Source organism: Anolis carolinensis, chromosome 3, assembly GCF_035594765.1.
Source record: "Anolis carolinensis isolate JA03-04 chromosome 3, rAnoCar3.1.pri, whole genome shotgun sequence".
Lineage (NCBI taxonomy): Eukaryota > Metazoa > Chordata > Lepidosauria > Squamata > Dactyloidae > Anolis > Anolis carolinensis.
In genome coordinates, this window is record NC_085843.1 from 26,272,672 (window position 1) to 26,299,112 (window position 26,441).

The 26,441-nt window shown below is 40.0% G+C and overlaps 1 protein-coding gene across 3 annotated transcripts in view; it reads right to left on the minus strand.

The window, feature by feature from the left end:
- exph5 (exophilin 5) overlaps positions 1–26,441 on the minus strand; it is a 112,390-nt gene that overhangs the window by 15,910 nt on the left and 70,039 nt on the right. For 2 of the 3 annotated variants that reach the window (XM_016994068.2, XM_008111899.3), the window contains exons 2-3: positions 19,119–19,276; positions 15,938–16,097 (exon numbers count right to left, since the gene is read on the minus strand). In XM_016994068.2, the coding sequence (XP_016849557.2) occupies positions 15,938–16,097; positions 19,119–19,167 (209 nt within the window). In that variant the 5' untranslated portion in view covers positions 19,168–19,276. Of the gene's footprint in view, positions 1–4,991; positions 5,489–15,937; positions 16,098–19,118; positions 19,277–26,441 lie in introns of those variants that run through there. The other variant, XM_008111898.3, reaches the window with a different exon arrangement.

A 26,441-nucleotide genomic window follows, 5' to 3' on the forward strand; every position in this document is an offset into this window, starting at 1 on the left:
AAGGGAGAAGACTACATCCCAACGATTGCATAGCAATGGACCTCCAGATTTTTAGATTCACTAATTTAATTAAATGTTAAAACAGATTAGACCTACACAACTTGTGACTAAATGGCAAACCTCCCATTTTTGCTAGCTGAATTGAGACTGCCAAAAGGGGGACTGTCAATTGCTTTTGCAGGGATCATAATGCACAATTCAGCAAGCAAGCATCACCTCCTGTGAGCGCATCACAAAAGATCCACAACTGAATCAATTAATTACATGTATATCCCACTTGTCTCCCATATGAATCCCAAAGCGGCTTATATCATACATTAAAGCAATTTAAAAGCATTCAGCACAATCCACTTAAATACAGTTAAAGGAAAATGCAGTAGCACTCTTATTCAAGCTCACAAGGGATTGTTGGGGCTTTTATATTAAACTAGCTGTGCCCGGCCACGCGTTGCTGTGGCAAAGTATGGTGGTATGGGAAATAAAGTATTGAGGAATTGGTGGTAGTTAAGGTAAAGGGTCCCCTGGGCTGAGTGGGTTGCTAGGAGACCAAGTGAGATGAGCTTAGCCTTCTAACTGGCAGCAATTGGATAAAAACAATTATTCCTCTCCCTCTAGTTAGGACTTTATTTTTCTTTTCTTTTTGTTGTATCAACCTAGAGGCATGGATGAGGGGTTGTGATGTCAATTTTCGAGGTTGTGGGGTGTTTACTTTTGTTGTTTTGTCCGCTGCCGTGATGCCATCACTATTTTATATATATAGATGTGGACAGCATGTAACTTTTTATTAGCCTCCTTCATCTTTAGCACTGAAATCTCAAGGAGGCTTGCTGTTAATTGCTTTCAAGTTGGTTTTGATTATGGTGGGTTCTATAAGTGAGAGACCTCCAAGACAACTTGCTGGAACAGTTCTGCTCAAGTCATACAAGGTCAGGGCTGCAGCTTCTTTGATTAGAAATCAATCCAGTGCTGTCTTCCTCTCTTCCTACTGTCTCACTTTGCTGGGCATTATTGTCTTGTCATGAGTCATGCCTCCTCATATATCAAAAGCACAAGAGCCTTGGTGTAGTCATTCTGGCTTCCAGTGAGAGCTCGGGCTTGATACGTTCTAGGATCCATTTGTTTAATGTTCACCAATAGCCACATTGAACTCTATAATTACACAAGCCTGTACATGTCTGCTTGGAACAAATCCCACTGAGTTTAGTGAAACTAATTTCTGACTATCCATGCACAAGATTGTAAGTAGGACATAAAAAGATTGGACGTAGGACTGACTATCCATGCACAAAATTGTACGTAGGACAGTCAGTCCTCTATATTTGTGGGTTTGATTCTTCATGGATTTGATATGTATCTTTAGGAACCACTAAGTCCTTCAACACAACTATATGGTCAACTTCTGCTGGAAGTTTACTATAGAGCAAGCATAGGCAAACTTTGGCCCTCCAGGTGTTTTGGACTTCAACTCTCACAATTCCTAACAGCTGGTAGGCTGTTAGGAATTGTGAGAGTTGAAGTCCAAGACATCTGGAGGGCCAAAGTTTGCCCATGTCTGCTTTAGAGTCATGTTGGAGAACCTAGAAGGACTACTCTAGCATTTGTAGGTTCTTCCATGTTAATCTGTGGCCAACATCTGGTGGAGGGTGATCACAATGGAGGACCTAGATATTTCTAGAAAGGTTTTCTCCCAAATACAATAAAAATACATTTTTTCCCATCTTCGCAGGGTTCTCAGTCCCACCTTCTGCAAAAGTGGAGCCAATATGGTATAGAAACAATATGGTGTAATGCAGGCATGGGCAAACTTTGGCCCTCCAGGTGTTTTGAACTTCAACTGCCACAATTCCTAATAGCCTGCAAGCTGGTTGGAATTTCTGGGAGTTGGAGTCCAAAACACCTGGAGGCCCAAAGTTTGCCCATGCCTGGTGCAATGGTTAAAATGCTGGACTGGAGAGATCCAGGTTCAGATGCCCACTGAGAAAGGAAAATCACAGAGCCCTTGAGCCACTCTGATCTGCCTCACAGGATTGTTACAAGAATAAAGTCAGAAAACATAGCCATGTACACCACTGTGAATTCAATGGAGAAAAGGTAGGACATAATGACAAGGAATCAAAGTAGTATAGTCCACAATGTAAAATCCTCTTTTTAGAAATAGTTCCTCAAAGCTTGCTGGAATAATAAATGAAATACAGAAGAAAAAACCCTTCCAACTTTTCCTCTGTTGATGGAAGAACAAGGAAGAAGCCCAAAATTTCAAGAAGGAGAGTTTATGCTGAGCGAAGCTATTTCTATACAATTCCTGGACTGGATCCAAAGTTAGTCATACTTTATTTAGACTCCCTGGCATTTTTAATTGATATACCTTAAATTATTTATGCTAATTAGTTTAATTATATGTTAACTATAACTCTTTGTATGCTCTTGTCTATATATAGATATAGATATACATCTGTTTTCATTTTTGTACACTGCTTTTAGTGCCAGTACTGCGATAAATGCAAGATATAAAAGAACATGCTGAAAATAAAAGGCTATGCTAGAACAACCACTAGTTTCTTACATGTGCTACTTTGACAGGACTAAGGGACAGTTTTCTGAACTGAATATGATGGCAGAAACTGATAAAAAGTAAGCAAACATACACAAACCTAAGAGTTGCTGCTGCTGCTCTTGTTATTATTATTTTTATATCCCGGTGGTGCAGCAGATTAAACCACTAAGCTGCTGAACTTGCTGACCAAAAAGTCAGAGGTTTGGATTCGGGAAGTGAACTGAGCTTCCGCTGTTAGCCCCAGCTTCTGCCAACTTAGCAGTTCGAAAACATACAAATGTGAGTAGATCAATAGGTACCTCTCCATGACCTTGGAGATGTCTATGGACTACGCTGACTCTTCAGTTTAGAAATGGAGATGAGCACCAACCCCCAGAGTCGGACAAAACTAGACTTAATGTCAGGGGAAATCCATTACCTTTACCTTATCTTCCTAAAGGGGACTCAAAGCAACTCACCATACAAGCATTAGTATACAATTTAAAATATACAAATATTAAAACAGAATTAAACTCAAACAGTACTAAAAAAAATTCACAGTTAAAATCCATCAAAAATATATGCAAAGTTACAGGTCTGCTTCTGGTTTGAGTAATGGTTTGTTTAATTTCAAATAATACAATGAGGCTAGGAACTTATTTAGAGAGTAAATTGCCTGTCCTGACAAAAAAAAGGGCAATCCAGATTGGTTGAAGTCTTCAGGGACTGTATGTAGACCCATGGCTCATTCTCCCAACCCCTGGTCTAATTCATAATTCTGCTTCTTGAAATAACCAACTGGATACCTTTATGGGAGAGAAATATATGGCCATATAGATGGTTTGGGATTAGCTCTCCCATTATCTTTTACCATTTGCTATCATGATTGGAGTTTCTGGAATTGAAATCCCAAAATCTGATAGGCCAGTGATTCTCAACCTGTGGGTCATCAGGTGTTTTGGCCTACAACTCCCAGAAATCCCAGCCAGTTTACCAGTTGTTAGGATTTCTGGGAGTTGAAGGCCAAAATATCTGGGGACCCAGAGGTTGAGAACCACTGTGATAGGCCAAAGATGCTACAGCTCCAGAAAGAGCCTATATGCAGGCTTGAAGGGAATATACGTTTCCAGCTATTGTTCCCCAAACTGAGGCCATATCTACACTGACCATTTAGGTCGGTGTAGATCTGGATCAGCACCAGATTGGCCGAATACCGCATGGGACTGATCCGCAGTAACATGAGGTAAGGCCACCTTAACATGACCATAATCCAAATTACTCAAATTGGAGAAAAGTCCAAATTCTGCCCCAGGGTTCTAGATCAGGGTATATCTATCTGTCCTGGGACACAGTCATGGAGAGAAGCTCACCTGCTATATTTCTGCTCATATGCACCTGTTCAGGAAACCTGTGTTTTTCCAGATGTTTACAAACTATCTCCATCCCCCCTCAGGCTGACTGGTGCTCATGGAAAACTTCTGAAAGAGTATAACTTGACCTGCCTCACCCTAAGAATTCCATAATTGTTAGTATGACAGCATTATTATAGAGCTTAAAACAGAAAACTATTCACAAACTATAGATTCTTAATGAAAAGCTTTATGCTAGCCAGCTAAACCTAGCTACTTGTACCAGAATACACAGCTTTGAAGTAATGTCATGCTCAATGGGATTAAATTACTTTAAACCTAAGTAACTGCGCATTAATCGGTTCGGGGGTCAGTCTGATGAAGACGGACTACTGCTTTGATTCTCATTACCTCCTTTATTGCCTCAGCTGAGCTGCTAACCAAGACTGGAAGGTGAAAAAAAGGGAATGCATTGACAGGGCCATTGCATTTCTCCCAGTTTGAAGGTCTCATTTCTTACAAGGCAGACAAATTTTCCTCTATAACATCTTTTCGGAGCAAAGTAATTGAATAGAGACAGATCAGATACGGGACTTGTTGTGTACAGGACTTAATCATAGATCCAAAATGATGCCACAGCACTAACAGAGTTTTCCTTAACTATGTTTACTTAGCTGATACAGTTTCCTTGGCAAGATGTCTGGTTTATTAAAAACAGTATCTCAAAATGATAACAAAATAAAAACAAACAGCTGCCATGTTTTTTCCGGCATAGAGTTCAAAACATTATTGTGTTCAATCTCTAGCTGTTGTATTAAAAAGACACGGCTGGCATGCCTGAGTTGGAAGGAGAGCAGGTCCCTAACCTTGAAAGCTGTCTCCTTACCAAAGTGCTCTGGGATTAACTTAATCTTACGGCAAACAACATAAAAGGGAAAAAAAAAAACACTACTTGAATGTAGCTAAACAGGAAAACAGGATACGTTAAAGTTATACAAAGTGATCAAAAAATGGCAACTGTATGCATTCCACAACTGTTGTTCTTGTTTTAAAAGGAAAGGAATGCTTCCTCAATCCCAGCCTTGGAAGTTTAAATGAAGTTTGCTTACCACGTTGTCACTCTTTTCTGGTAACAATTCCTGGCCTGCCACTCTCCAAACCCTGCTTTCTCACTCTCGGTTTCCCTTGTTGCTGTCATTTACTGCACCCATTTTAGAAAACTCCTCCACACCTCCGCCTCCTTGGCCACATCGTCCTTTGGGTCCTCCGGACTTGCCTGTGTATTCAAGCGAGTTCACTCCATTATGCTCCAATAGCAAGTATAAACTGGCTTGCTGGCATGCTTCGAGTGGCTGGATGAGCCCTCCCTCCCAGAGCGCTTTGTCATTTATTTGTAATGCGCTCCCAGGCAGGGAAGAACAAGTTGAGAGGTCCAAGTGCCTGGGCCCTTTATTTTCTTCTTTTTCTGGTTTTTGCTGCTGTGACTGACAGTTGGAAAGAGCTGGGCAGGAGCATTCTTTTCCTGGCTTTTGGGAGGCGGGGCACAAAGTTCATGGCATATTTAAAAGCAAATACTTCCATCTTCCTACGCAGAGCTGTATGATAGCTACCGAAAGTTAAAAGGCAGAGATGTTTACGATTTCTATATCAGGAAAAAAAAGATATACCGCTGGACTTTTTGCAATTAAAGTACTTGGAGCTTTCCAGACAAAAGAAATAAAACAAAGGACTAGGTGGAGAAGTTGTAATAAAAGTAGTAGTGAAAAGAAGTAGCAGTGCTTGGTGGTACAGCAGGTTGAACCACTGAGCTGCTGAACTTGCTGACTGAAAGATCGGCGGTTCGAATCCGGGGAGCATAGTGAGCTCCCGCTGTTAGCCCCAGCTAGCAGTTTGAAAATATGCAAATGTGAGTAGATCAATAGGTATCACTCCAGTGGGAAGGTAATGGAGCTCCATGCAGTCATGCTGGCCACATGACCTTGGAGGTGTCTACGGACAACGCCAGGCTTCAGCTTAGCACCAAATCCTAGAGTCAGACACGACTAGACTTAATGTCAGGGGAAAAAGTTGAGCCTGACACATACCCCAGATACCATTCATTTGTAGGAATATAATCCTGCGTTGTTATTTCCATTTCTCTGCATTGCTATTTCCAGTTCTCAGAAGATCCTGATGATCTTAATCCAGTGGCTGTGACCTGGGGTTATGTACAAAGCCTAAAAGAAACTGCTATTGATTTGACTTTCTGGGATGTGTGGAGTTAACATATTTTGATAATATAGTTCAACAATAAAGCACATGCTTTCCATGCAGATTGTTGTAGTTTCAGTCTTTGGCACCTGGAACGGAAAGGATTCCAAATAGATTGCAATGGGAAGGATCTTTTCCAACAGAGCTGGTTCCAGAACAAATAATGTTGGCACTGCAGACTAACTTAACCAGAGAAGTCAGCCATAGCAGAGCACTTGATGAACCAACCTGGACACAGCATTTTATTTGAGAACACAGAAATGCTGGACCACTCTCACAACCACCATGTACACAGAGAAGCCAATGAAATCCACAAACATGTGGACAATTTCAACAGAAAGGAGGAATCCATGAAAATGAACAAAATCTGGCTACCAGTATTTTAAAAACTCTAAAATCAGGACAGTAAATAAAGAATGACACTCTGAAAATGGAATTCCAGACAGGAAACAATCCCAGTTAACACCTCCCAACTAAGGATTCCCCCAGGCAGGAAGCAGCCACACTTTGAAGCTACAAGGTTGTTCAATGCTAATCAAGAGGGCCAAGTGCAACATTCATACTTGCCTCAGGCAGACAAGAGTTCTTTCTCCTACTTTGGACATTTCACAAATATATAAACCTCATTTGCCTAGTTTCCAACAGACCTCACAACCTTTGAGGATGCTTGCCATAGAGGAGGGTGAAACGTCAGGAGAGAATGCTTCTCAAAAATGGCCATACAGCCCGGAAAACTTACAGCAAAGCCAAATAATATAGGATTAAGCCATCATGGAAAAGTTACTTTTATGGACTATAGCTCTCAGTGTACTCAAACTAATGGTGCCCCTGGCCATGTTGGGGTGGGGGTCATTCTGTGAGTTGTAGTCCACAACAATAGTATTTCCAAGCTCTGGTTTAAGTCTGAAAAATAAGTGGTAGTATCCTTTGTCAAGACTGACTGCAAACATCCTTCTTCACATAGGTTACTTTATATACATATTTATTATTAACATTATATTTGTCATTAAAATTCTTAAACCACCCTTCATTTATATGGATACTAGGGTGGTGTACCAAAGTAATTAAACAATAAAATATTGAAAAAATGAAGACTCTAAAGGTGACATCCAGGCAAGGAAAAGCAGTAAAAACAATGAAAAAGACTGAGTCAGATAATCTCAAAAGGCCTTGGCAGGCAAAAAGGTTTTATCAGCCTCTAAAACAGGCATGGGTAAACTTGGTCCCTCCAGGTGTTTTGGACTTCAACTCCCATAATTCCTAACAGCCGATAGGCTGTTAGGAATTATGGGAGTTGAAGTCCAAAACACCTGGAGGGACCAAGTTTGCCTATGCCTTATCTAAAAGAATGGTAATGTTCGCATCAACTCCAGCACATTTTTGGACTATTTTACCAATTATAGTATTTTTTAATAAGTAATGTCATCTCATTGGTATGTCCAAAGTACGATGGTTTCAGTGTGCTCATTTTAGGTGAAAGTTTCTAAGAGACACAATTTCCCATTTGTGGGACCATTTTTCCGAGCAAGAGGGTAATAATGATCCGATGGACAACAAAATCCCAACCCCAATATAAAACCTTTAGCTATCTTAAAGGGAAATCTTAAACATGTACTCTACCAATGACTATTGATGTTCAGCAGATACAAAATGTGGAACATGAGTTGGAAAAAAGACAAAAAAATGAGGCAAGACCCTGGGTGGACAGACTGGATAGCTGGCAGAAACTCTGAACTGGAGTATTTTAGGGAGGGATATATGTTGCAATGCACCTCTCAGCTTCTCAGTCAAAAAGTGGATTTAAATGAGCTATAAATTGCAGGATTTGTTGTTCTTGCATTCACATTAGGAGTAATTATTCACACAATGCATGCAATAACTCATGAAAATGCAATTTCTTTTGTCAAAAACAGCCAATTTTAGAAACACCTTCCACAGCATGTTTTAAAGGTTCCTATACAGGTTTTGCTTCTTTTCTGTTTTGTTCTTTCCCTGCTGTGTTATCCACCACTATTTCTTCATCATTTGCATCACGCTTCCTTTTTGCCATCTGAATTTGGTCACATTTCACACACCCGCCTCATATTTGTCAAGTATCACAAATACTTGGTTGTTATTAATAGTTGGAAGGTTAAAAACAATGTACTGGGCGGCTGCTATGTCTAGCCACTGGGTTGTTCTGTTGGTTGTGATGAGACTCTACTTGGCATGAGCTTCTATTGAACTTCTTCTTTCTCAATACCTATATTTTCCATTTTCTATTTCATCTTTTAAATTTTTATTTCATTGTGTTTTAACTTCCACCTAAATTATATTACTGTTACGTCTTTACATTGCTCTTGCATTTATTAATATTGTTTGTTGTTTACCTTCAAGACTTATCACATAATTTTCTGAGATGGGGAGTGAGTGGGTTTCTATAGCCAAGTGGGAGTCACAGCTGAATGCTCAAACCACTGCGCCACATTGTCATGCATACTTTCCCACTTAAATGAAAATATCATGGCAACCACATTCCCATAAGCTCATCACTTCTTCCCATTCTACTTGTTTGCCTTAATGTCAATGTTCCTGTGCAATGTGATTGGTGGCACAATGACATCACATTGCGAGGGAGGGGGAAAACTCACTTTATACAGTACATTAGAAATAAATAAGTTTGGAACCAATGGACATACATTCGTGGTCTTCTGGTATGATACTCTCAAAGAATTAGTGTGAATGGATATTATGAAACAATCTATTCAATAGGCTAGGGTAATTCAGTAGGAAGACAGGCTCCCTGATGGGAAGGTGACACAAAAATACTGTAGATTTCTGGAACATGGCAATACAGCCTGAAAAACTAACAGCAACCCAATACTGTATAATCATAAATACAGTAGACTCTCACTTATCCAATATAAACGGGCCGGCAGAACGTTGGATAAGCAAATATGTTGGATAATAAGGAGAGATTAAGGAGAAGCCTATTAAACATCAAATTAGGTTATGATTTTACAAGTTAAGCACCAAAACATCATGTTATACAACAAATTTGACAGAAAAAGTAGTTCAATATGCAGTAATGCTATGTAGTAATTACTGTATTTACAAATTTAGCACCAAAATATCACGATGCATTGAAAACATTGACTATAAAAATGCACTGGATAATCCAGAATGTTGGATAAGCAAATGTTGGATAAGTGAGACTCTACCGCAAATAAATATGCTTGGATTTGGCTAAGAAATCTCAAGCCAACTTCATAGCCAATCCTCAAAATCTGTAATGTTTTTACTATGACTTTCCCAAGAATCTAATCCTATAGGTGCTATTTCAGTTGTGGACATCTATTAAATTGGTCATTTTATTTGAAATACCTATATTCTTCTTTTTCTACTTAATGGAAATATACATTTGAAATACATATCATGTTTTTTAAAAATACAAAAGCAACACCGACCTCTCAATGACAACGTAATAATTACAGATTAAAAGCAATAATTGTAGCAACCAAACTATGGGAACAGTTTAGAACACCGAAGTCTACCTACTGGATCAGATAGCTTTTCAGTCTGCTTTCTGTCATGGTCTGCTAAGGCATAACAGAGTTACATAAATAGCTAGTGCAGTGTAGTGGTTGGACTACTAGGACTATGGCTTCAAATTACAAGAAAGGAGATTCCACTTGAACATTAGGAAAAATTTCCTAACTGTGATTGCTGTTCAGCAGTGGAACTCTCTGCCCCAGAGTGTGGTAGAGGCTCCTTCTTTAGAGGCTTTTAAACAGAGGCTGGATGGCCATCTGTCGGGGGTGCTTTGAATATGATTTTCCTGCTTCTTGGCAGGGGGTTGGACTCTATGATTCTACAACTCTGTTGACCAAGGTTTGGCTCCCTCTCAGTCATGGAAACCATTGGATGGCCTTGGGCAAGTCAACCACTCTCAGCCCCAGAAAACCTTGTGAAAGGTTTACCTTAGGGTCACCATAAGTTGCAAAGTGAAGGCATGCAACAATAACAAGGTCTGGTATACAGTATCTGGAAGGCACCAGGCTGGGATATGCTATCACTTTCATTAAAAAATACAGAAGTAAGCTGGGGCACAATAGAAAACACCTGTGGCGGAACGTTTGAGAGGTTGCTAATAAACATGATTGTGTCTCCACGGAAGTTATGAGTATGCCTTTCTGCTGCTGTGCTCTTAAGAAGAATAAGTACATAAACATACAACATTTGTTTTCAAACAAGGTCACATGGAGGAGGGAGGTTTCCTTGGTTAATCTTTCTCTGTAAATCAGGTTGCATCACTGAAACTGCTGGCCACTGAAAACAGGGCACAAAAGTAAGCAAAGCCTACCATGAGAGAGAAGGAGGAGGGCTGTGGTTAGGCGGGAAGGCAACTGCTAGAGCCGACTGGGCAATCTGGAAGGCAGAACCAGTTAACCTTCTGCCTCGTGCAACTGGACTTAAGAGTTGCATGAGAGAGAAGGTTAACTGATTCCTAACCTTTGGGCCTCCAGGTGTTTTGGACTTCAGCTCCCACAGTTCCTAACAGCTGGTAAGCTGGCTAGGATTTCTGGGAGCTGAAGTCCAAAATGCTTGGAAGCCCAAAGGTTGTGAACCACTGCCCTAAACTGAGTGAATGTGGAGGGCTGGTTATTGCTGGAGGAAACAGGTTTCCTATTCCAACACTAGGCTCTGGTGGCAGCCAAGCTAAGGAGGAGAAGGAAAAGGAGGAGGAGGGTGAACAGGAGGAGGAAGGAGGAGGTTGTTAAACAAGTTATACAGAATGCTTAAAGCCCGCATTTGGCTTTTTTTTTTAATCTCCCTGATTTTTTTTAAACTTTTGGATTGCCCTTTTCGACAAGTTTCTGAATCCTTTCTAAATGATTTTCTCTTACCTGAATTCTTCTGAACCACTGAAATAATTTATTCTTTTCCTTGTATGGATCTTCATATAATAAACAGGCATCCCTTAGCTACCTTGGCCAACTAAAGGCAGAAGAGTAAAATAATCCTGCAGTTGCTAATTGCACCACCTCCCAATTATGCGACTTCCCTGCACCTCCTTTGAACTGCTTCCGATTTATTGATGTTCTGAAAATAAAATCCTGTTTACCAGCAAGCACATGTTTCATTACCATGGAATCTAGGAATATCCTAGCTAGTGTCATACTTTGGTGCCCTGCATGTTATTATAGGGAGTTTGTCAGCTTCATGCAGTTTAGTCATTAGATGCATATACAGTAGGTGAAGCACAGTAAGGGCATTGCCCCCCAGTAAAGATCTGGGAATACTGTCCGGAGTGAAGTAAGAGTCACAATGGTTGCCAGATTAATTTGTGCTTTTTAATTACTGGTACCACTTATTAGTTTCTTTCAAATATTTTCTTTCACACAGCTTGACAAGGAGGTTGCCCTACCTAATTGTGCTCATGTTTTCCGGGCCTTTCCAGGCATCTGATTTTGGCCTTCAACTCATTTCCCTCCCTAATATGGGAGAAATACATGGCTACATGGCAAGCAACGGTTTAGCAGGTATGTAGAGGTTCCTGCAAAATTGGTCACCTCTATGAAGATAGAAGCACAGGAACTCAGATAAGGAGGCACTGTTGGGAAGTAGAGATATGCACAAAATTTTTTCCTTCATTTTCTTTGTGCTATCATTTTATTTTGACTGTTCATTTACACAAAACGAATGACGACAAGAGGCAACACGAAAATGAAAGCCACACCAGTCATCGTGCTTGCTTTCATTTTTCTTTTGTTTTGGCCCCGTAACGATAAGCAGTACTGACAGAGGGCTGCTTTCCCATTATAGCTGATGTGTGCCAATGGATGTAAATAATAATATTAATATAAATAACGATAGTTACTCTGGTATCCTAAACTGAGTCTGGGAGAGTAGTGCCTCCTCATTACGTCTGATGTGTACCAATGGGTGTTAATAATAATATTTATATTAATATTAAGAACAACAGTTATTCTGGCACCCTAAGCTGGATCTGGGAGAGGAGTGCCTCCCCATTACATCCAATGTGTACCAATGGGTGTTAATAATAATATTTATATTAATATTAAGAACAACAGTTATTTTGGGACCCTAAGCTGAGTCTGAAAGAGGGCTGCTTCCCCATGACAGCTGATGTGTGCCAATGGGTGTCAATAATAATAATAATAATAATAATAATAATAATAATAATAATAACAACAACAACAACAACAACAACAACAGTACTCTGGGGAAAACCTAAATGTTTTAGATGGTGGGCTAAAAGGAGTCAAAATGCCTTCCTGTGTGGTGATTTTCACCCCTCTAACTCAAAAACCCAACAAGGGAGGGTGAGCCTCGGAAGCCTTCTAATTGCAGCCAATGGTCGAAAAATTGTCAATTTTTTAAAATAAGCCAGACGAAAATTCTGTTCGTATAGGCACCCCATTTTCATTAGCGGGAACAAATATGAAAATTAGACAAAATGAATAAAACTACACAAAACGAACAGCAATTCCATACAAAAGCACAACACTATTGGGAAGTTTGTACTCAGTCATACTTTCTCCTGCATGAAGGACTGCTGCTGACAGACAATTTTAACAGAATTGTAAATAGGTATTGCTTAATTATTAATTTTTTTAGGGGAGCAGGGAAGCTCTGAATATTCAGTCTTCATTGAGAACAGGTTCCATGGCAAATAAACCTTTTAAGGAAGGTGCAGAGTTTACAGCCAAGAGAGCCAAACATTCCCTTTTACAATCAGATTTGGTGACCCACACTGTTTGCTTATGCTTTTTACAACTTTCTACACACCTCCCCAGGATTGATTCCAACACTCTCCTCTGCAGTCAAGCCTTGTCTCATATCAGTGCCTGCAAATATCACAAGCAGATCCAACCCACGTGTCTTAAGACGAAACCCTGTTTCTTCTGACACAAAAGAAAAAGTATGCTTGATATGGGAATGCAGCAATGGGAGTAACAAAGCAGAAGGTACACCTACCAGTGGTTCTCAACCTGTGTATCCCCAGGTGTTTTGGCCTACAACTCCCAGAAACCCCAGCCAGTTTATCAGCTGTTAGAATTTCTGGGCGCTGAAGGCCAAAACACCTGGAGACCCACAGGTTGAAAACCACTGATGTAGACAGATCCAAACAAGCCATGCCCAAACATCACAAATCCAAACAAGACACGTCAAACTCTTGAAGTAAGAAGAACCCTGCTAGACTAAAAGATAACTATTCATCATCAGACTGCAATTTCCAGCATTCTTCACCATTGGTTGTGTTGGGTAGGGATGATGAGATCTACAGCCTAGCAATGCCTGGAAAGCAGCACTTTGCCCATCCCTGATCTAGAAGTATGTGGGAATCCCACAAGTAAAGTCCGCAAGCCATTGCTCTTTCTTACAGTTTGCCCCACAGCAACAAGTATTCAGAGTTTGTGCTATGATTTCCATATATTTGAAATATATTGAAATATATTTCAAATATGTACATTTTGCCAGGTGCATTAATGTAATGTACAGATAATGCATAGATTCTGGAATGTGAAGTGCATGCAGCTCACATCTAGTTCAGGCAGAGTGAATAGAGAAATGTTTGCATAATAAATCAATTGGAGCAAATTTCTTTCATACATCACTGACTGGCATATTGTGTAGCAGCAAATATTACAGAGGAAGAAAAATATCTCATGCCTTTTACTTGTTACCATAATAACATATACAATGAGTTATATTTCACTATGATGCTGCAAAATATTTGGATACACAATATACCCAATAAAACAAGTGAGACAAGATGGTACAATGTGCATTATTTCTGTTCAGATTTCCAACCATATCATTTCTCCACAATACTCCATTCTATTGGCATTTCTTGTTTCTATTTTCCTTTGCTCCAGCAATCAGAAAACACTGTCTCCAGCTCTACTGAATTATTGAGAGACTTTGCTCCACAGCAATTTTCTTTCAACAAACAATATTTCTGTAAATGTATGTTTCTCCAACTACATTGATACCGCCCTCTTGAGCAAGGATTATATCATTTTGACTACATAAACAATAGCACTGTTGGCTCAAACATTAAAGGAAATGATTGCAAAGCCAATCTAATAGTCTAGTAATGTTTCAAAAGCCAATGCTAAAGTCAACAGAGCATTAAGACATTAAAAGCTTGTTGAAGCAAGTATTGATATATGTATATTGTATGTGTACACATATATATTGCACTGTGTAGTCGTTTGAACATTGGACTATGATTTTGGAGAATAGGGTCCAAATCCTGCTCAGACATGAAACTCCCTAGCTGATCTTGAGCAAGTCATCTCTCCCAATCTTAAAGGAAAGCAATGGTATACCTTTTCTGAACAAATCTTGCCAAGAAAACCACATGATAGGGTCACCTTAGGGTTGCCATATATTGGAAGAATCATAGAATCATAGAATAGTAGAGTTGGAAGAGACCACATGGGCCATCCAGTCCAACCCCCTGCTAAGAAGCAGGAAATCGCATTCAAAGCACCCCCGACAGATGGCCATCCAGCCTCTGCTTAAAAGCCTCCAAAGAAGGAGCCTCCACCACGGCCCTTGAAGGAACACAACTATTGAGAACAAAGACAAGCTGAACAGTTTCTGCAATGAGCCTTCAAGCAATTAGTCACCATCTCAAGAAAAAGCTCAGCACATTGTACCTTCCCTTCTGTCAGACTTTATATTACTGAGCAGAGGAACAGAAGTCTCCTAGAATTTATTTAGCGTTTCCATTACATATGTGCACACTGGTGGTTCTCTCCTCCTTCTTTCTTTCAGCACAGAAAATGCTCAGGACACCCAGCAAGAAATTCCTGCATGTGTAATGAACAATAATAGAAGAAACACGATGTTCACATGTCATGGTGCTTGTTTGCATGTTATTTGATATCAATCTGAATGCAAACAACACAACAGCAGGATCCAAAGACTACACTCTATACAGCTAACATGTGGCAACATGTTTTTCCACATGCAAGATCTAAATTTCATTCACCAGATCTGTGTCAACCAGTTTTGACAATACAGAAAAAGCCAAGGTTAAATAGCTTTGATGGGAAGTGCTGCACTTCAGTGCTTTGTATGAAGACACTTCTTAGTCCAATTCCTAGCATCTCCTAAATAAGGCTGGTGGACATCCAGACTTCAAAACCCTGGAGTCACTGATTCTGAGCAGTGATTGGACAACATGTGGCACTACATTTTATCCAACATAACTAATAATAAGGGATTATTGGACTTGCAGTCCAAGAAGACATAGAGAGCTCAACATTTCCCCCTCCAAAATCAAGCTTATTGGATCAATGGCGTGATCCCCATGCTGGCTGGCATTTTTTTGGATCCAAAAACTAACTTTTCCAAGCCCTGGAGTCAAAGATGGACAACAGTGACAGAGCAAAGTGTTGCCCCTACAGTGGTTTGCATAGCTCGATTTTGGGACAAAGATTTGATCCTGGAAATAATAGAAAGTCTATTTCTACTGTTAATTCCTGTATTTTTCAGCTAGTTTTCTGTGTTTAGGAGAATGAAGGCTTGTTCAGAGTGAAACTCCCACACACACAGCCACCAGACATACATTTGGGATAGATAGGTTCTAGATCCATATGATAATATAATTTTCCAGGACATACAAAGATGTAGTAAAGATGTAGTAAAATACTACAGTCAGTTTCATAATTTAACCAGTAGAAAAATCCTCCAGGGCAGATGCTGGAAACAGAGTAATAAACCGATCTCTTGTCAAGCTTGAGCCCAGAACAACTGAGTGCACTGAGACAGGATGCTTTTAGCTCACCGAGAAGGGTATTCCTGTGGATTCTGCTGAGGTTTTGGATGCTGTTGCCTTTTAGATCTTCTGAAAGAGGAGAAGAGAGAAGCAAATGGAGTTCGCAGCCCACCAAGGATGGAAGGTGATGCATGTTTCTGGGGACCAAGAGGTTTTGTATTTGCAGAGTCTAAAAAAGGAAAGAGAAAAAGGTTGTAAAACTTGTTTTTACATCATCAGAAATGCAAATGTATGCAGGCTTTCTGGTTTTTGTGGGGGGAAATTAATATGCAGATTAAAAAATGTCCTTGTGCATTTATGCTTGTGCTGTTATCTGTTTTAGTCAGAGCTTGGAAACAATGCATTACAAGTAGTGATAATATGTGGGCTACAATATTATCACCACAAAATAATATAAGGATTGTTTATGTATTTACTTTTCTTCTGTCATGTGCAGTTTTCACTTTTACCTAGATTGTAGACTGTAATAACTTCTCGACTAGCTGATTAATTCTGGAGCATGGGTTTGGATAAACATTGCGTGCAAAATTACCTTCAGACTATGTTTCTAAGACATAGAAGCATCAACTTCCTCTACTGGGTTTTATGAGTTAAGGTGAATTATTCACATTGACCTGTAAAGGCCAATCCAAGTTTGGGGCTAATTTTTTGACTAAGCCTCCTTCCATACAGCTGTATAAAATCCCACATTATCTGCTTTGAACTGGGTTTTATAGCAGTGTGGACTCAGATAACCCAGTTCAAAGCAGATATTGTGGATTAGATACCTTGACATTTTGGATTACATGGCAGTGGGGCATGATGTCTATATTTATATGTGAATATATACAGCAATTAAAACTATTTTACGTATATTTGTAAAATATGAAAAGTGATGTAAAAAGCCCGAATCCTCTAACCTAGCAATGTCAAATAACTTTATGTATATTTAACTACATATCAGAGGCACTAAGAAATCCTGTTAGTGAACTGTGAAGATACAAATTCAGACACTGACAAGAGTATCCCAATGTGATTTGGCAAATTCTAGTCAGAACCTTAATGCGCAACTGGACCGATGTACATCAGTCATTTACTGGTTAATTTATATAGTAACATGCCAGCTGTCCTTTCCTGCATATAGACATTACAGAACTGTCTAATTCTAATTCTCACAGACATAGGTTCACTTATGCCAGTTTTATCTGCAGGCACTGCTGCGTTTTATGAATTTAATTTTTTTATTATGTTTCATTTTATGTATGGTTGCTGTTGTAAATTTATGTTGTTATAGTCTATAAGTTTGTGTATTGTTTGTTTTATATTTGGCACTTGTAGTGCTTCTGTGAGCCACCCTGAGTCCCTTCGGGGAGATGGTAGCGGGGCATAAATAAAATTTATTATATTATTATTTGAAACACAACAAGATGAGTCCACAGCAGACACTCTGCTGGCTGTTGTATTGGATCACACGTCGAACACTTCACAAGTGTCTAGGACTGTGTGATGTATCAACAAATAATGCGTGCAGATCTCAGTAAGGTGGCCTTCTGCAGCTGGAAGGTGGTAATTTTGTCAGCAACTGTTGTGTTTAAGTGCAGGCCAAGATCTTTAGGCACTGCACCCAGTGTGCCAATCACCACTGGGACCACCCTGACCAGCTTGTGCCAGAGTCTTTGTAATTTGATCTTTAAATCCTCATATCATGTCAGCTTTTCCAGTTGTTTCTCTTCAATCCTGCTGTCACCTGGGATTGCAACATCGACAATCCATACTTTGTTTTTTAACACAATCGTGAGGTCAGGAGTATTGTGCTCCTAAACTCTATCTGTCTGAATTCGGAAGTCCCAGAGCAGCTTGACATGTTCATTCTCTGTAAGTTTTTCCAGCTTGTGATCTGACCAGTTCTTTGTCGCAGGCAGATGGTATTTGTGGTATTATTATTATTATTACTATTACTATTATTATTATTATTATTATTATTATTAGTAGTAGTAGTAGTAGTATTAAGATGTAAGTCCACAACAGAATTACAGAAAAAATAATTTAATAATGGCAACCTAGTCGAGGGGAGAAAGCCCCTTGGAACTATAACTGTAACTGATTACTTTTTAAAAGTAGTTTCCCAACTGCCTTAATCAGCTGAGCTCCAGGTAAAAGTATACAGGGTTTCACATGTGATGGCATGTGGGAAAATATGAATAATCAGCTGCAATGATATTTTGGGTGCAACTACACTGTAGAATTAATGCAATTTGATGCCACTTTAATTGTTATGTCTCAATGCTATGCAATTCTGGGAGTTATAGTTTGGTGAGGCCACACCACTCTTTAACAGAGAACACAAAATACCTTGCAAAGCTACAACTCTGAGGATTCCACAGCATTGAGCCATGGCAGTTGAAGTGGTGTCAAACTGCATTAATTTTAAGTATAGAGACACCCTTTGTCAGAAACTTCAGTTGTATCCAGGTGCATAGGCATTAATAACCATGTGTCCAGGATGTGGGGCAGTATGTGAGCTAAGATACTGGTGAAAGGAGTAGCGCTGGTAGAAATTCCTTCAACATCTACATGAGTGTCAAACAAGACAGAAAGACAGCTCAATCTTCCTGTCCCGATGTTCTGATTACATTGTCACTAGCACACTTTCAGACTTCCACCTAATCTATCAATGCTCCAGTCATCCATTTCATTTATCTAAATTGAGTTCCTGTGCCCTGACAAGCTGACAGGAGACATGTATTGTTTTATCTACAAACTGATGATATCCTAAATGTTTTTATGCCTCTTGTCTCTGGTAGGGAAACATATAAAGTACTTTAATGCACGCAATCAATTGCTACGTTACACTTTCCATCTGATATATTTTTTCCCTTCTATTTTTCCTATGTTTTAAATCCATTAGGAAACTTGAAACTATCACAATTTCATCAGATAACAGGGCAGTCGCAATTTGATTACTATCATAGCAACCATTCTCTCTCTCTCTTTTTTTTAAAAAAACCCTAATAACACCAAGCTGCAAAATGGTCTTTGAATTCACTTCCCCTTAGTTGGCATGTTATATTTCCACAGAAAATATTGTGACTTTTCCTGGAATGCAACATCCTAATATTTTTTAAATGTAACTTTTCTTTGGTTTTCCCATTTTTACTGTGGGAAATACCACTGTGTTTTACCGATTGCAAATTAAATAGTGGCAACTCACCATTCCCTATGGCCTTTCTCAGCCGGTGAGCGAATGGTTGTTTGGACATTCTGCTGGCATCAGAGTCATTCTGAAATTTTGTTCTCTGTATTTCTTGAAACCATTCTCCAGTTAATCCAGGAAGCTCTCTTGAATCTTCTTTTTTCTTGTTAAGTTTACTTAAAAAGAGAAGACAATGGACATTAAGTATTTCAACAGTTCAAGAACATAAGCTCTTAATAAAGTCTTCTGAGGAGTGGTCCAACTCACTTCTATCCTATCCTATCTTATCCTATCTATCCACATAATAAAAGTATATGTGTGTATGTGGCAGGAGTGTCCATTTACACAGACAGGCTCCCGCCTCCACAAACAGCTACAACTTCCAGTGCTGAGGAGCCACGAATGGCCCTCCTTCCAATGACATTGCAAGTTATACTGAGCACCATGAACATGTCCAAGAGCCCTGCCAATGTCCTCCACAAACACATACTTCCCACCACCAAGTGAAGGCTTTCATAAGGGGACAATTTCACCCTAAATTTTCTGCTTTTCCTCCACCAAAGATACTTCCCAGTGTTCTCTCTCCATTGGTGTGGAATTTTCATGACCCCACCCACTGCTTCTCCATTAACCCTTTCCTATCCTTTCCTATGGAGCACAGCAAACAGAGGAGAATTGATCAGCAACTGAAGAACTGAACATACTGGAGGGGTTTTGGGGACTGACTCAACATGATGCAAGTTATAGTTCACCCTGCATCAAGACACAGCACTGTGATCCAGAGCGACAATGGGCTTGGACCACATTTGGCACACAGAACCCCCATGACCAACAGAATGTACTGGAGGGATTTGGGGAAAATTCACCATGATTTATAGAAATTACAGTTCACCTACATCCAAAGAGCACTGTGAATGCAAACAACAATGGATCTGCACCAAATTTGGCATCCATACCCAATATGCCCAAATTTGAACACTGGTGGATTTGAGATGGAATGGGCCTTGACATTTGTTAGTTGAAGGTACTGGGATTTATAGTTCACCTGCAATCAAAGAGTACTCTGAACCCCACCAATGATGGACCTGGACCTAACTTGGCACACAGAACACCCATGACCAACTGAACATACTGGAGGGATGTTGTATGTTTTCCAGGCTGTATGGCCATGTTCCAGAAGTATTCTCTCCTGACGTTTCACCCACATCTATGGCAGGCATCCTCAGAGGTTGTGAGGATGCCTGCCATATATGTGGGCGAAACATCAGGAGAGAATACTTCTGTAACATGTCCATACATCCCAGAAAACATACAACAACCCTGTGATCCCGGCTATGAAAGCCTTCGACAACACATCGTACTGGAGGGATTTGATGGGACTGACTTGCCATGATGGGATTGTAATTCATCCTGCAGCTGGAGAGCATACTGAACACCACCAATGATGCATCTAGAGCAAATTTGCCCAACATGACAAACTTTAAGTATTGATAGTGTTTCAGGGGGTTAATCTGCCATGATGTGAGTTGTAGTGCACGTACAACCTTATGCATTTTGTAAAATAAAAAAATGACTCCTTCTAATAACCCAGACAATGCTGGGTACCAAATGCTAGTTCATAAATATATATTAGGAATAAGTACTCTCTTCATGTGTACCACATTTTGGCAGGAAAATGTTAGTATGCTAAACTCATATATTTACGTTACTATTTATTTGAAGCCAGAATAAAGTAATGGTTTGAGCACTGGAATATGACTGGAGACCAGGGTTAGAATCCTTACTCAGCCATGAAAATGCACTAGGTGAGCTTGGTCAAGTCAAACTATCTCAGTATCAAAGAAGGCGATGGCAACCCTCTGCTCTCAATGCATCTTGCCAAGAAAACCCCATGGTAACATCGCCTTAGGGTTGCCGTAAGTGTGATGTCTCAGGGACCTTTGCCCCATGACCCCGCAGCCATCATAGATCAAACTGAAGAGGATTTGGGCTTTTTTCCATCTCAGCAAGATTCTGTTCCATTCCAGATGTCTCCTGTTGACATTTCTGTGCCAGAGCCAATTAGGGACGCCCTTGAAACAGAGCCTGTTTCTCAGGAAAGCTTGGTGTTTGATAGGAAGGGTTTTCTCAAAACACATCACTCCCAAAAGCAGCAGAGTTTAAGGCGAAGCGCGAGATTAGCGGAGAGAGACGATTGTGACTAAACCGTTTCCCTTGGGAAGTTTCGGGGAGGCAGGCATCTGGTACGATGTTTAAACAGCTCCGCTCTCTGGGAACATTTGGGGAGTCAAACACCTGCTTGGGGGGAGTTCTTGAACTTCCATAAAAGTTCTGCACTGAGCTTTCCCTATTGCGGTGTCAACGTGACTATTCAAAGAAGAACATCGTCTCTTGTTCCTGAGCTTCCAAGCGGCCCTCCGGTGCGCTTACTCACAAGTAGACCGGGAGTTGCGTTCCACTCCTGGCCAAGTTTGGACTGCATTTCAGATCCACCACGAATTACCTTGCCTAGCCTTGAATCCTTGTTCTGGACTTTACTTCAAGAATCTCCCTGTGAAACCTTGCTCTTTCCCCACTCAAACTTCCAAAGAGTTTGAGTATGTTTCGGTTATTGGATTATAGACTTTGGACTCTAATACTGGACACATAACTTCATTATATTGGACTAATTTTGACCTTCTCTAAAAGGTCAACTGCTGGACTATATACTCTGCTTATTTTAGTTTAGAACTTTATTTGCTTTAATAAAGATATTAGATTGTTTATTGGCCTCCATGTTGGTTTCCAGTGTTCGCGCTGCTTAGGGATGTTACAATAAGTTGGAAGTGACTTGAAGGCACACACCAGCATCTATTAACTCTCAATCAGCCCTGAAGACTGTGTGGATAACACTAGATTAAGATTTAGTGTAGACTTCCCCAACATTGTGAGCTAAAGATACTTGTGGGACTCTCATCAACTCAAGCCAACAAATTTATGGTGAATAATGAAGAAGACTGTAGCTGTAAACTTCTAGAGCAATGGTTCTCAACCTGTGGGTCCCCAGGTGTTTTGGCCTACATCTCCCAGAAATCCCAACCAGTTTACCAGCTGTTGGGATTTCTGGGAGTTGAAAGCCAAAACATCTGGGGACCCACAGGTTGAGAACCACTGATCTAGAGAGTATTTGGTTGGGAAAAGTCAATGTAATGCAAAGTGGACGAGTCTGCCTGAAACTGAGGTTCAGTTTTCTTTTTCCTCTCCTTCTATGCACCAAAGGAGGATATCAGAAGCATCTGATCCAAATCTATATTATCATCTTTGACTGGCCATCCAGTCCAGCCCCCTGCCATGCAGGAACACACAAAGTACTCCCAAAAGATGCCCATCCAGCCTCTATTTAAAAATTTCCAGAAAAGGAGACTTAATCACACTCCAAGGCTGCATATTTCACTGCTGAACATACATGAAAAGGAACATCTGTGGTTCGTTTATAACTGTGATTAATTAAAACAATATCAAACTGATTTTTGATCCAGGGTTGTTCCAGAAAACCAGAATTTAAACTAACAGCAGTGTCATAATGATAAGCTTTGACTGGTTTTAAATAAGTAAACAGATGCTTCCAGATTTCCTTGCAGTCATGCATTGGAAGAAGAAGGCAGGGTGAAGCTCTTGAGGTAAAGATTCATACACAATCGTTTATGTAGGAGTAAACTGTAGTTCAGTATTAAGTCTGAACTGGTCCATATAAGTCTAAGAATCACATTTTACAGGCATTTTCTGTGTTACAAACATATGGGCCCTATTACAAACAGGAGAAACAACTGGGAGTGAGAGGAATCTACCCTTAGGAATGGAAATTCACTCCCGAAAGAGTTATCATGGGGAAAAGGTGTCCCTACTGAACCTTTGTTGTCAATCCTTGTTTCCACAACAAGCCCTTTTTTCAAAATCCAATTATCACAGGGACAGAAAGTGAGAGGCACAGACAACAAAACAAACACAGCAGGGGTGTTAACCTTTCCCTATGCTATCCAAAACTTTAACAATGCCTGGGGTTACACACTTAAAACTGTACCTGTTCTGACTTATATACAAATTCAACTTAAGATCAAACCTACAGAACCTTTCTTGTTTGTTATCTGGGGCTTGCCTGTATTTCAAAGGTGCTGAGAGTCAGTTCCAATGTCAGTTTTTTTGGGTGGGAGAAGAACTGAAAAAAAGTGTCCTCAGTATGTCCTCTTTCATGGTTCTACTCTCCTTGCTTTTCCTTACTATTAGTTTACTATTCCATCACTTTCTTTTCCATGGCTAATCCACTCCATAGCTTGCCTCTCCCTCTAGACCCAACCTTTACTGGTCCTAAAAGGACACAAGATATGTGAAGCATATCATTTGCTCCTCTTACTTCTTGTATGCTTTGCATAAACAGCAGGACGGAGTGTGGCATAGCAAAGACAGTAGGCTCTAGAAAGAGGCAGTGTTTTCTTCAGAGACAGTAATACAGCTGCTCAATGGCAACAGATTTTCTTAGAATCATGTTTTAAAGAAACATTATATCTCATTTTTATCCAATGCATATGGTTCCTTTCTTCTCCAGTTTTATTCTGGTGGTTCAAGGTCACTCAGAGAATTTCATGGGCATTTGGGGACTTGGAGCTTGAATCTCCCAAATAACACCTAACCATTCCCATTGCAACTAAGTGTTTTTTTAACCCGGCACCTTGAAGTTAATCTTTCTCTTTTCTCCACTCATTGAATATACTGCTGCTATCCCCATTGCCTTCTCCCTTTTTAACAGGCATACTGTTACACCTGCTGTAGCCCAGTCTTTGGCAAATGCTCCACAATTTCAACCTCTGACAGTCACTTTGCTGGAGGAGAAGGGTATAGTAGCCTCCTTTCCATTCACAGTTTCCCTGCTTTCAGTCCCAAATCTCCTCCCACGGCATATGAGTTTCAGAACCTACCTTTCAGAGAATTTGTTGTGGTCACACATAACTATTCTCTGGGCTGACACAGAAGGAGTCCTTCAGTTTCAAACCATCCTTTGAACCAGGGAAGAAGTGTCAAAGAAAGTCCAAGGATTCCATCCTAAGCTGTTTCGCTGGACTCCAGAAAATAAGAAGGTAGTGCCTAAGGAATCTAATGGGCAACATGTGATCACTGAATGTGCATGAAGAGGGAGTGAGTCTGTGTCGTCCAGCCCCATCTCCTGAGCCATAGGAATTAATTTCACCAGAATGGAGAATGTGTGATTACCCAGGCATTGTCAAGACTGCCACTTTGATCATCCCTTCCCATTAGTTATACTGACTAGGGTTAGATCAGGCATGGGAAAACTTCAACCTCCAGGTCTTTTGGAGTCCAACTCCCACAATTCCTAACAAGTCCAAAGCACCTGAAGGGCTGAAGTTTGCCTATGTCTGGGTTAGATGGACACTGGATTCTAACATTATCTGTTTAGCCACGTATTTCCTACTCCTGCAGTTCAGACCCTATGAGTATAATTGGAAACTCTGCAAAATGTTAGTGGCTGCACATACATTTTGAAACAACTTGTACGTTTTTAAATGATTATGTATTTGTTTATATTTTAGTAATGCTGTAACCCACCTCGAGTCGTGAGGAGAGGCAGGTAATAAATAAAACTATTATTATTATTATTATTATTATTATTATTATTATTATTATTATTATTATTATTATTTTATGACACAGCAAAGAAGATAGATATGCTAGATTTCGTATCACAAAATCACAAGTCGAACACTTCCCAAGTGTTTAGGACTGTGCGATGTATTTTCAGATGATGTGCACAGATCCCAGTAGGGTGGCCTTTTGCAGCTGGCAGATCGTAATTTTATTAATGTCTGTTGTTTCTAAATGCCAGCTGAGATCTTTTGGCCCAGCAGCCAATGTGCTGATCACCACATCATCATCATCATCATCATCATCATCATCGGACCCTTGGTAGCCCATGGGATTGGTCCTAGGATGCCAATATCCGGAGATGCTCAGGTGTGATTACCGTATATATTCGGGTATAAGCCGAGTTTTTCAGCCCCTTTTTAGGGCTGAAAAAGCTCCCCTCAGCTTATTCTAGAGTGAAGGTCCTGGCTGGCTTATATTCGGGTCGGCTTAAACTCGAGTATATAGGCAATCAGAGTTGGACAGTCTTATCTTATTATCTTAAATTACAGTTTTATGTAAATATTCAAAAACATTTAACCTACTGATGCCTCAATTAATGTCATTTTATTGAAATCTATTTTTATTTTTGTATTTACCAATAGCTGCTGCATTTCCCACCCTCGTCTTATACTCAAATCAATCAGTTTTCCCAGTTTTTTTGGTGGTAAAATTAGGTGCCTTGGCTTATATTCAGATCGGCTTATACTCAAGTATATATGGTATATATAATGGCATAGTAATATGGTGCCCCTTATATAAAATGTAGAATCAATATTTGCTTTGGGGATTTTGTTTGTTTGTGTTTTGAATATTTTCAAGTTGTGGGTGGTTGAATCCATGGACAGATGCCTTGGATATGGAGGGGTTTTCATGGCAGGTCAAAAGTCTCCTGAATGCACATTTATGAGCAGAGGTTAAGTCTTGGAGGTATATTCTCATTATCCCACAAAGTTGTTCAGTAAATAGAGAAATGTAGGCCACATAAGAGAGGACCATTTTAACACAAATCTGTATTGACTATAAGTCAACTCTTACTTATCACTTGGCACTCTGATCTCCCAGCCTGATCAGATCTGTTTACTCGTTTCACCTTTACTTTTTTGCTTAGTGTTACTTCAGCTAACCAGCACGTTTACAGGTCCTCATTTCTTACCCAACTACATAATCAGGAAGAATTTCCAATATATATTGAATGTATTGCACACCCTCTAGAGGCAAAGGAAAAACATGACATCATTTATGACAAGTGACAGCAATTTTTTAATCAGCATCTTAACCTCAGCAGCTCAGTCAACAGGATCACAGTAAGATCTGAAGTGCTAGGTCTGCGTTTCTCAACCTGAGTGTTGGGACCCCTCAAGGGGAGTCATGAGGGGTCACCAAAGAGCATCAGAAAACACATATTTCTGATGGCCTTAGGTGACCCCTTTGGCAGAGAAGGCTGAAGATCTCTCCGCCTGTCTTTTGGCCCAATTCTATTGTTGGTGGGGTTCAAGGGGCTCTTTGATTGCAGGTGAACTATAAATCCCAGGAACTACAACTCCCAAATGTCAAGGTCTATTTTTCCCAAACTCCACCAGTGTTCACATTTAGGCATATTGGGTATTCGTGCCAACTTTGATCCAGATGCATCATTGTTTGAGTTCACAGTGCTCTCTGGATGTA